Raw genomic sequence first — 12,947 nt, forward strand, 5'->3', positions numbered from 1 at the left:
TTTAAAAGTGCATTTGAGCTTGTATTTCATGTTTGTACATGATGTTATAATATTGTTAACCAGAGACTGTAACTTTAATCAATGTTCTCCTGTCGTGTCGTTATACAAAACAAACTTCACATATACAGCAAATATAATATCTCTGTCATGTTTATTTCCAGTAAAGAAAAACGTTTTGAAAATTGCCATAGGCAGGCTGACAATTTGCTGTCAGTGGGACGTCTTACCCACAACAATTGTAGTTTTAACTGTCATTGATAAAAAATGTTCTAATCGAGTTCTGTAAGTATCTGCGACAATGTGTTTACGTATATTTTGTGTGTTGATAGATGCAATATTGGGGGGGGGGGGGGGGGGGGGGTTGGGGGAGGTTACACCTCAATAAAATGTTGTCTTGGTCTGAACGTAGCATTTGTCAATAATTCAATTCAGTTCTGTTCTGTGGTGATTTAATATTGCAGTGCAAGTTTGTTTTTGTTTTTCAGTTGCTCTAACCAGTGTATCGATGTCTACCAAGCCAGCCATGATAGAGGCAGGTGTCGCAACTGTGCTGCAATGTATAACCAATCCAGCCTTCCCAACAGCTACCATTAGGTGGATTTTAGACAACACAACTATAACACAAGGAGTTACGAGCACAACTGAAAGGGTACCTGGCAGTGGCTTTATCTCTACAAGTAACCTAACCAAAACCTATGTCTCTAAAGACGATGGAAAGATGTTAGTGTGTTCCGCCACCAATGGAGAGTATACGGTCTCATCTCCAGCTTTACAACTTAGCATCACAGGTAGGGTACTTGAGATGACATATACAGTGAAACACCTCAAGACCGGACAATCTTAAAACCGAAATTTTTCCAATACCGGACGTTTTCCATGGATCCGTGATTTACGAATTGTTTAATCTTAAAGTTTAACTCTCTAAACTGGAAACCTCTCCAAACTGAACACGGGACACATAATTTAGTCCCGAACTCCTTTTTTTTTTTTTTTTTTTAAATAAAGTTTATTGATCCCAGAAAACAAATATAGTAGTGCCTGGGTTGGGGCCCTGGTATCGCTACTTATATTATATAATATGTTAAACATTGTACACACACACACATATATATATATATATATATATATATATATATATATATATAGCACATTAATCAAACAGTAATAATGGACATAGATACATGTAAATCATAGTTCATACTTTTATGGGGTTAAGAGAGAAGCTAGAAATAATAGAAATAAAGAGGAGGAAGGACAGAAAGAAAGAGAATTGAAGGAAAGGAAAAATTAAATTAATTTAAAGGATAAATTTCAATAGAAAATAGTACATGTATCATTATTATTATTATTATCGTCACCACTACCGTCATTACCATTGCCATTACTACTACTGTATTATTATTTCATATGTATAGGGATACTGTATAAGATGTAATTTAAATTAAATTCAAAACAGGATAGTAAAGTAAGATAGAAAGAAAGAAAAGAGTGCTTGGAAGGGTAAAAAATATGTTGTGTATGGAATAGAAGAAAAAGCATTGAAAGAAGGCAGTATTGTGAAAAAAAATTAAGAAGGTTTGCTTTGGACGAAATCTATTTGCAGATAAGCTAAATTTCTGGGGGGTTTTCTGTTGGTAAAAAGTGGTATTGTTAAGTTTCATTCAATAAAAAGGTCAATCCAAGGATTCCATTTTTTTATGGAAAGTTTCATAGTTACAACTGTTTAAAAGAATATATTTTTCGATATCAAATTTAATTTTTAACATAGTTTTAACACTATTTATATTTTAAAAACATTTCTGTATTTTCATACTATATATATAATACGTGATATTTATAGTTAACCAATTTATGAAGCTACTGTTTTTGTTATTAGTTATACCAAATATGACGATATCTTTGCTGAAATTGATTTCGTTTCCTGTTTTACATAAGATCCATGATTTTACTTCTTTCCATAAATTTTGAATTTAGTGTTTCTGGATAATTGCTACAAAAGCTACAAACATTAGAATCAATATAATGAATCATATGTAAGAATTTGTTAGTCGCCAGGATTCTGTGCAGAATTCCATATTGAAACCATGCTAAGGATGCATCTTTCACGCTATGGAAAGGGAGAGTATGAAACGTTTCCCATTTCTGTATATTATATATAAACCCCTCATTTGCATATTTTATTTGTGCTTTTGGTATTATTATTCTAGTATTTAGTATATCGTATATATGTTTGCAGCCACTTTTGTCATTTAACAACATGCTTACTAAGCAGCTTAGTGTAAATGGGAAAATAGGATTTTTTAATGATGTAAAAATATCATCCGTTAAGTTGTTTAAGTTATGTCTAAATAATTTAGTAGCATTTATTAATGAAGCATATTGCTAAAAAATAGTAGGTATGTGACATTTTGCTGTGAAATCTGCGTATTTTAGGAAGTCTCTTTGTTCATTCAAAAGATCACCTATAAATATGATACCAGTTTTAAGATATTTTTTGCATACATTTTTTTTTAATCTATACCAAATATTAATACCCAAAATGTCATCTATATTACGTGGTTGTTGTTTTTGTTGTATCTGTAACCAGCTGTGTAATGCATCTCTCCAAAATTTGTTTAGTATCCGTTCAAGTTTAAAAGTAATGAAATAGTCGCCATGTATGATTAAATCGAGTATAGATATACCTGTAATAGATTTAAAGAGATTAGTCCACTTTGGGTTATTAATAATCATTCGTCGAATCCATGCATTTTGAAGTGCCATAATGCAATTAGTTACGTTTATCATTTTAATTCCGCCATCTTTATTGTTTTGAGTAATTAAACTGCGTGCTTTTCAGTACCGTTGCGCCAAATACATTTAAAGAATAATGTATTTAAATACTTGATTAGTGGTTCACTTGAATTAGGTAAAGCTATAAATAGGTGTATTATTTTAGGAATTATTAAACTTTTTAGAACAGTTATCCTTCCTAAAACAGTAAGCTTTCTAACTGACCATATTTTGGTTACCTTTTCCATTTCTATTATTTTTAATTCATAAAGTAAACTGATTTGAGCCCCATTCTAGTTTCCATCTGACATGGTGAAATACTTCCTTTAAATATTTTTTTGACTTCCTATCCAAATAGCTTTTAATTTAGAATAATTTATTTTGAGGCCAGATACTTCTGCATAATAGTCTAAAATTGACAGTGTATTGTGTAGAAATTCTGGAGAGCCATCAAAAATAAAACTAGTATCATCTGCATATTGTGATATTAAATATTCCTCTCCATCTATAGTGATACCTTTAATATTAGGTGAATTACAAACATATTTTGATGGCGTTTTGCCTTCTTCGATCCATTTAGATCTTGATCTTATCTAATAAACTTTTAAGTGTTTCTTGTCTCAGTTCTAATAATTCTCTTTTTTTTACTTTCAATAGTATCTAAGTCGAACATATTCTCATCTTCTTCTAGTGCTTTCATTTCGTCGCATATTGTTTGGTTCTATTTCATTATGTTTTTTTTTTTTTCTTTTTGTAAGCAGAAAAAGCTATTGTTTTACCCCTTATTTCCATAAGTAATGTTTCTAAAAAAAAGTTGACTATTTATTACAAATTGTATATCATCGTTTTAAAATCATATATTGGTACAGCATACTGACATTTTACTTTAATAATTATTTATTTTACGACATTTACATAATCCCTGTCCGTTAATAATGAATGATTAAATTTCCAAAGTCCTCTGCCTTTCTTTATTGGATTTAAAGTTAGAAATAGAACTACTCCTGAATGGTCTGATCTACAACTATTTTCAATTAAAACATTTTCAACAAAATACATTAGGTTATTGGATAACAAGAAATAGTCTAACCGAGCTCGTTTAACTGGGATTTTTTCCTCCAAGTATATCTTTTTTTTAAATGAGGATGTGATTCTCTAAATTGATCCTTAAGATCAAGTGTGTCTACATATTCCAAAAGCTTTTTCTGCGATTTTGGATGGTTGACGTTTACATAATTCTTCGTGTCTAATGTTTGGTTTAATACTAGATTAAAATCGCCACATAATATATAACTTTCGTTTTCGAAATCGTCAATATATTCTAGAATATTTTGAAAAACATTACGATCATCTATATTAGGTCCGTATATATTCACAAGGGTAATTCTTTCACCTTCTATAGTCATATCTACAACAATAAAATCACCTAAGTTGTCCATCTTGGTGTTATGTATCTCAAGCTCAAAATTATTATTATACAAAATCGCAACACCTCGTGCGTTTCCTGTATAAGAAGTGAATAAACATTTGTATCCCCCACTGAGTCTAAATATAAGGTTCTAGTTCTTTTTTGAATTGCGTATCTTGCAGGAAATAAATATTGAATTGTTCATTTTTTAAATAATTTAATATACCTTGTCTCTTTTCCGGATTCCCTAAGCCTTGACAATTGAGCGTAATAATTTTCAAACTGGCCATCGTGTCATCCTAAAGTATAACATAATGTATAGCTCGCTTCGAAATGATTTCTGATAAAACAGTCCCGAACTCTTTACTTAGTGCAAATTGTCCCTCTGAACACTGGACGATCAGACTGTTATCAATCATTATGGCGACACTAATTGTTGCGTTTATGGCTACTTTGCTGTCTTTGGTCGGATTACCTGACGGCGAACATACATCTTTTTAACATTCTTTTTCGCCCTTTGCCAATAAAGGTCACGGGTGACTGTTAATGTTTAACCATGTCGCTGTTTAAGCTCGATTTCGTAGAACCTGGGTTCTGATGAATCGATCCTGGACTCGTGTGGTTGACCTGAGACAACAAACAAAGGTTAATTGATTACGAGATTTAGCCAAATTAACAGTAGTAATCACTCAAACAGATTTATCCACCGCTCTGTGAAGTGTCAAAATCGCGAATGACTCCCTACTCATGTGTAGAGGGCTACTGGGTGTTGCACGTGAACATGTTCAGCTGTGTTTGGGTGTTAGGTCATGTAGTCATGAACGCTCTTTCCTAGGCAGTCATTTTTAAAGGTGATCTCTATTCCAATCATTGGTAATGAAATTTGCATTTTAAATTCCCCTATTTTTTGTGAAGAGTACACACACACACACACACACACACACACACACACACACACCAGGCCAATGATTTAATTTCGATATTTAGGGCCAAACTAAAAACAAAAAGTTTGTTTTGTTTAACGACACCACTAAAGTGCATTGATGAATTAATAATCGGCTATTGGATGTCAAACATTTGGTCATTCTGACTCAGTCATCAGGGAAAACCGACATTTTTCATCAGCAGCATATGATCTTTATATGCACTTTCTCACAGACACGAAAGCACATAACAGGGCTTTTGACCACGTGTGGTGCACTGGTTCAAACGAGAAGAAAACAAATCACTGGAATGGATCAACCGAGCGCTAAACCGTCTGAGCTAAATCCTGCCTAGCCAAACTAAAAGGTCAGCTAGTGGCATATGAGAACGTTAAACTAGTTACCTACCTAAAAGGTCAACTGTCCCGATCAGACGCCCGATCTTATCTGAGGCCGGACTCGGGATGGGCGTGTTCGAAACGCTAGTGGCATATGAACACGTTAAACTAGTTACCTACCTAAAAGGTCAGCTGTCCCGATCAGGTGCGCGATCTTATCGGATGGGCGTGTTCGAAACCCTAGTGGCATATGAGCACGTTAAACTAGGTACCTACCTAAAAGGTCAGCTTATCCAAAGGGCACGGCTAATACATCGCAATATAAATTATGGTATTTAACATTTCTGTATAATGCCCTAAGAGGGCGCGCACAAATTAATATTGTATTTATTGCTAAGCCTAACAAAATACATCGCGTATGTTTGATGAGGTGTATGTAACATCAGTGTTATGAGTAGAAACAAATTAGTTTAGTTTTATTGCCCCTTATAATTTTCTACAGTAGAAATATGACGGCATGTACAGCACTGGACAAATTAAGGCCGTGGTATGTGCTTTACTCTCGGTGGGAAAGTGCTTATACAAAATAGTGTCTTGCATTAGGAAAAATGTTTGACATCCAATAGCCGATGAGTAATTAATCAATGTGCTCCAGTCGTGTTATGCCAAACAAACTTTACATATAGAGCAAAACAACCTCTCAGTCATGGTTATTTCCTGTAAAAGTAATTTGTTTGAAAATTGCCATCGGCAGGCTGAAAATTGCTGTGAGTGGGACGTCTCACCCACAACAATTTTGGTTTTAAATGTCATTGATAAAAATGTTTTAAGTGAGTTCTATGGCTTTTCACATATTTTTGTTTCTGTTAATAGATGCAATATTGGGGGGGGGGGGGGGGGGGGGGGGGTTACCACAGCTCTAGAAAGTGTTTTACTGGTCTGAAGATAATATTTGTCAATAATTTAATTCAGTTTTGTTCTGTGGTAATTTAATATTGTAGTGCAAGTTTGTTTTTCTGTTGCTTTTTTTCAGGTGCTCTAACCAGTGTATCAATGTCTACCAAGCCATCCACCATAAGACAGGGGTCTCAACTGTACTGCGATGTGTAACCAATCCAACCTTCCCAGCAGCTACCATTATGTGGATATTAGACAACACAAATATAACACAAGGAGTTACGAGCACAACTGAAAGGGTACCTGGCAGTGGCTTTATCACTACAAGTTACATAACCAAAACCTATACCTCTAAAGACGATGGAAAAATGTTAGTGTGTTCAGCCACCAATGGAGAGTATACTGTCTCATCTCCAGCTTTGCAACTTAGCATCACAGGTAGGTTAATTTAGACGAATTTAATCCACTGTCATCCTATTGTTTGAATTTGATTTTGTTTTAAAACCCGTTATTTAACAAAATAAAGATTAGGCAAAAGTAATGTTGGCTTTGTGATGTCGAAAACATTCTTAGATGTCAGAATCATTTCATCGCCATATCAGTTTTCAACATGGAACGTCAAGCTAAGCCTGGCCTTAATTGAACTACCAATTGATGATAAACATACAGTCATTAAATATTTTTAAATTTATATAAGATTTTATATCAATGCAAAGTCCTGAAAACCGGACACGTCTAAAGACAGGACAATGTATTTGATTATTGGGTTTCCCTGTACAATATACTTTATATACCAGCCTTGGTGCCACTGTTGATTTAATGAAGCTTCTGCTACCATATATCTTTGCCCGTAAGTCAATTTGTTTTTAACTTCGGGGTCAACTTATAAAGGGGTCTTGTAGAATACAGGACATTGCATTTGGACATTTACTTTTTATAATTTCCAGGGGGACCATACCCACCAACTGCCTTAGAAACTCGATATTTGAGTCAGTCCCCCCCCCCCCCCCCCTCCCACACACACACATCAGTGTTCACTTGTTTCTGCCTTGCCTATGCAGCATGCCAGCATGCGTTCTAAATCTTACAATGTTTTGATTAATACAAATACATCAAAGCAAATACAACACTATTCACCAATTTATTTCACAAGGAGACTGACACAACTTAAGTGAATGACAACCATTAGGTATATTATGTTAGAAAGTTACTTGGACATATTAGAATATTATTCGTAATAGCTTCATCTTTACAAGAGACCGGATGGTTCATGTGGATATTCTGCTTTGTTTTTATCCGGAACAGAACTCTCTTTTCCTCGGAGTTAGTTACGGGCCAGCGAGAAGACATCAATTTGTTCCAAACTAGCTCATGGGATTCTATTTTAGTTGAATCAGAGATAAATAATACTCATTTTGTCTTTAAAATGTTATGTGGAAGTGACCTACAGTCCATTTTAAGACCAGTGGTGGATCTGAGGAAGCCAGACTTCGTTAATTATTTATATCAACTAAATTTCAGTGTTAAATAGTTATAACAAATACTACAATACAAGATTCAAAATTATGTGAAAGTAAAAGCATGAATAATTATTTGTGTTAATTATTGGGAATATAACGAATACAGTAAAATAGATTTGAACAGTTTCTCTCACAGTTAATATTTGTATTATAAAGCTAACCATTAAGTAAAAGTCTTGTTTGTGGGGGTTTTTTTTCCTTTTCTGGGATTTTCTTTCTTGTTGTGATAACATTTAAAGCAGTAGTGTGTCTGTAATTATGAAGAACGTTTGTAAGTTAAATTTTCTTACATTTACTCATTTGTTTTAAGACCCTTTATTCTCAAACCTCTGGCCACAACTTGTGCTAAACATAATAATGAACGTTTTTAATTCTACGTGATTGTGAACAGAAAAGTAACGTTTTACGATTTTATTTTTAAAATATCAATCAAAATATCAGAAAATATAAATTATTGAAAACAGTGCATGTGATAAAGAGCTCGTTGATAAAAAATGTGACTGCTGAGCTGAGCTAAAACAGTACTTACGTGCTTCTCTTACACACCCGTTGGTGAGAAAACCATGCATTATTTTTGGTTACATATGGTTGTTAACATATGTACCTGTGTTAACAAGTACAAGACACACGACTGGCTGCTCCTAGGTAATGACCAGGTCACCAATGCCACACATTCCATGAAAAACTACATGATGGAAATTGATTAGACTGGCGTATAGTTAACCTGACATTCACGTGTCTGTGACGTGTAAGTCAGCTACAAGTGCAAAGTTCATTTCCTAGTGATTTGGTATAATAATCAAAACTAATTTCTTCCAGACTGATATATAATGGAATATTTTTGAATAATTAGATAGAATGGCTTGTCACATTGAACCACCACCACGTAAGTCGTGCATCTTAAAGCAAGATTATTTTTCGCTAAATACATACCACTCACAAAAATGTCCACAATGTGATGGGCAGTGTGGTGAGGATTTTTCTGAGAAAACAACAACAACAGCACCAATAATATAACGTGTTTCTTGTAATCAAAGTAAATTTCCATTCCATCCTCATGTCAATATCTTATCCAAGAATTTTCCTGCCAAGCGTTTTGGAAAGAAATTAACTGACATGGGGCGAAAAGGCTTCATACCACACCCAGTCAAAATAATATGAAACAATTTTTATAATATAAATAAAAAATATAACCAAAGCTGTGTTGTAAACATTTGGGTGCATACCGACAGTTGGGGGTGAAGTAGACTGAGGGCAAACAAGTATTTATTTTATTATTTAATTGAAAATTAATATAATTATAGTATTATTTAGCAGCAGTAGTACGTCATATGCTTTGGACGCTTCCATCTCACTTGAAGAGTATTGCTGGCTAGCTATAGACGGGTTTTTCCGATTGTCGCCCAGCAGTTTATGACATTGTCAATACATGGCGTAACCGTACGGCCTCCATTAAGGTAGTGAAATGCACGCAACAATAACATGTGACGGCATTGCAGCTGGGTGCAATTTCAGTATTTGTGACTTTCTTGGAGCATTTTGTAAAAGCAAAACCAGTCTCTCAGATAATTCAAACTGATTTAAAGATTGTATATTCATATCAATGTCGGTGGAAATCTGTGAATGATTAAAAACATAAATAGTAAAGCATCTATACACGCAAGTACAAAAGCATAGCGAATAAATTAAACACACGCATTGAACTCGATATAGGTGACATGGTTACATTGTTACATTCTAGAGGGGCAGGCGATATTCTAAAACTTTCAATTGCCTTCCGGGCAAGTAACTCTCAGATCAAACACACACACACACACACACACACACACACACACACACACGCACACACACACACACACGCACACACACATGCACACGCACGCAAACTACATAGGAGATGAATGGCTGGACAAAGAGAGAAAGCGAGACGGGGGTGGGAATCAGTTTCATACTTGCACAACCATCGAAGTCTCTGAACGGCCTCGCGGTCTTAGCTAAGCGTTGAAATGGTGGACAACGCTTGCTTCTGACTACGGAATTACACAAATCGCAAGTGTATAAAAGGGAAAAAGAGGCAGTTTGTGTTCGGAATTCCAGTTGCCTGGCGGATGACTGAATTGTAAATTTACTCTTCCAAGCAAATATTTACTCGTCTGGGGCGAGCGAACAAGTAGTTTCGGTCAGCCGTGTTCCAGTATGGGGAATCTATGCCAATTTAATGGATTTTTTCACGATTTCTTCTAACTTTAGTTATTATAATGTTGAAGTACTAAAGTCCAAACCAAAGTGTTAACAACTTTGATAAATTACTCTCCTACCTTCAATTACCGTCGGATTCCCCCCAAATGTTGTCCAGACACAAATCTTGATCAGAGACACATATGGGAGACTGTTAAGATATCAGTAATAAGTGGGTTATGTAGATAGTTAAATAAGTAATAATAAAACTGTCCCAGTTTATTTCCAAAGACGCATTCCGAACGCATGTGCATTCCATTATTTCATCATCACCACGTCCTAAGTGATCTGGACACATGAAATCAGTTAGCCAATTCAAACAATCCGTCGCTCATAATCCTGCCATGATCTTCGCAATCGTTCCCAGTATAAACCTATTGTAAAAAACCCCACACGAAAACAAAATGATTGAAAATCACTTACTTCTCCTGATCGTCTGGTGGAATTGTGGGAATGGTAAGATGAGTCTATATTTTGAAAGGTATACATGATGCCTCGGTTGATAACGTTATATTGTCTCAGGCCGAAACGCCATTGGAAATCTTGGTGTGGCCAGTGTACGTCACAATCAATGGGGTTTCCGTAAACAGAACTCGTGCTACGTTACTAACTCTGGAGCCGTGTTAACAGTCGACGTGTACCTTACTATAGACGAGTTTATTTGTCAATGACGTCAAAGTACTGTGCAAGGCCATGTTTAGAATCACGTGATCGGTCCGCTATTAAGGGAGTGAAACTCGAAAAATAATATGTGAAGGCATTGCATCTGGGTGCATTTTCAGTATTTATTACCTTTTTAGTGCATTTTGTGAATACAAAACCAGTATGTCGAATAATACAACTTCACTTAAAGATTGTAGATTCATATCAAAAGTGGGTGGAAGTGTATTAATCATTAAAAACGTAAATAATAAAGCATGTATATATACACGCGAATACAAAAGCATAACGAATAATTTAAACGTAAGCAAGCAAATATAATTTCCCTGGACACTTATATAGCCTAATATATTGAACTTTAAAACAACGTTTTAGCCTCAGCGGACGAGGATATCAGAATACCACCCCCCCCCCCCCCCCCCCCCCCCCCCCCCCCCCCACCCAGCCTAAGCTTCTGTTTTGTTTGTACTTGTCTTGGATTTCACCAGTACGTGTCAGAGGGGTTCGTTTTGAAATTAACTAGTCTATACAGTGGCGGATCCAGAAAATGTTTTTTTATGAGGGGGGGGGGGGGGGGGAGGGGGGGGCAATGACATGAGGCAGAATGCCATGGGAAGTTTGGGTAGGATCGTAAAAAAAATAAAAATAAATTAATATACAATAAAATTATTACTGTCACAAAAGTTGGGTGGGGAGGTACCCTGTCCCCCTAGATCCGCCTCTGATACAGAAACATGTGTGACTAATCAGACTCGCGTTTTCGGGGTAAATTAGTGTTATGCATTGTGGTTGATTTTTTTTTTTCAAGAAACAAATTATAATAATTTAAAATATATATATTATAATTATAAAATAATAAAAAAAAAAAAAAAAATTATTATTATATTTTGTATTTGTATTATTATTAATTCATTAATTTATTATAATAATAATAATAATAATAATAATAATAATAATAGTATTAATTAAATAAATAAATAAAATAAATAAAACGAATTATTTAAAAATCAACAAAATGGATGGGGTGCTATTTTCAGTGTGGCATGCATGCGTGCTACGTCAGTAAAGTATAATAATAACTCGTATGTATATATATATATATATATATATAATAATAATAAATAAAATAAAAATTAAAATAAATAAGAGATAAATATTTGGCAGTGTGAATTACGTCCTACTTCAAGCCCATGTGATCAATTCTGGACTATCACAGAACTAATAACAGCAACGGCTAAACGTTGACATCTAATAACAGTAACGTTGACATCTAATAACAGTAACGTTGACATCTAATAACAGCTAAACGTTGACATCTAGATCTAAGGTCAGTTTTTGTTTATTTTTTAAATGGTACACCACGTGGTTTTTTTTTTTACAAACGTACACACATGAAATACTTTTTTCTCTCTATATTTTAGGATCCATTGTGTAAAGTTTCACTTAGTAACCATCAAAGTTATTTACACTTGTGTGTTTAATTTATTCGCTATACTTTTGTATTGGCGTGTATAGGTGTTTAATTATTTATGTGTTTAATCATTCACAGATTTCCACCGATATTGATATGCATATACAGTCTTTAAATGAGGTTGAATTATCCGAGAGACTGGTTCCAAAAAGGTCATAAAGACTAAAATTGCACCCAGCTGCAATGCCGTCACATGTTATTGTTGCATGAATTTAACTCCCTTAAAGTCGGTCGCATGGTTAAACCATCTATCGACAATGGCATAAACTGCTGGACCCATATTCACAAAAAGGTGTAAAGTTACGTCTGCAACTAGCACTTACGTGTGCCGTAGATTTACGTTTACGTGCAGGAAGCACCTTGTTCTCAAAGACGGTTGTAAATGTAAACATAACTTAGTTGGACGTAGATCTACGATTTCACTCTCTCATCGGAGAAATTAAAACAAAACAAAAAACCCAAAAAAATATTAGAAACGATGGCTACCAGATAAATAACTAAAGTAAAATCCCTGGGTAGATTGACTATAATATAAGTGGTATTTACGGTTATATTGCTGTGATTAATGTCCTGCTATAGTCGCTGTGGTTCTGTAATCAAGTGCGCACAGATAATGTTTTTTTTTCAGACGACGACACTCTCTCTCTTTGGTCACGTGATCTCTTTCATCCAGCCATCGGGCTTAATTTTTCCGCCGGATCACTTTATGGTTAAACAGTT

The 12,947-nt window shown here is 34.7% G+C and overlaps 1 protein-coding gene across 1 annotated transcript in view; it reads left to right on the plus strand.

Annotated features, from left to right (window-relative positions):
- Positions 1–6,675, plus strand: part of LOC121386937 — a 52,116-nt gene extending 45,441 nt beyond the window's left edge. Inside the window, exons 6-7 of the mRNA XM_041517991.1 lie at positions 486–788; positions 6,475–6,675. Of these exons, the coding sequence (XP_041373925.1) occupies positions 486–788; positions 6,475–6,551 (380 nt within the window). The 3' untranslated portion in view covers positions 6,552–6,675. The remainder of the gene's footprint in view (positions 1–485; positions 789–6,474) is intronic.
- Positions 6,676–12,947: the final 6,272 nt, after the last annotated feature.

Source organism: Gigantopelta aegis, chromosome 12, assembly GCF_016097555.1.
Source record: "Gigantopelta aegis isolate Gae_Host chromosome 12, Gae_host_genome, whole genome shotgun sequence".
Classification (NCBI taxonomy): Eukaryota; Metazoa; Mollusca; class Gastropoda; order Neomphalida; family Peltospiridae; genus Gigantopelta; species Gigantopelta aegis.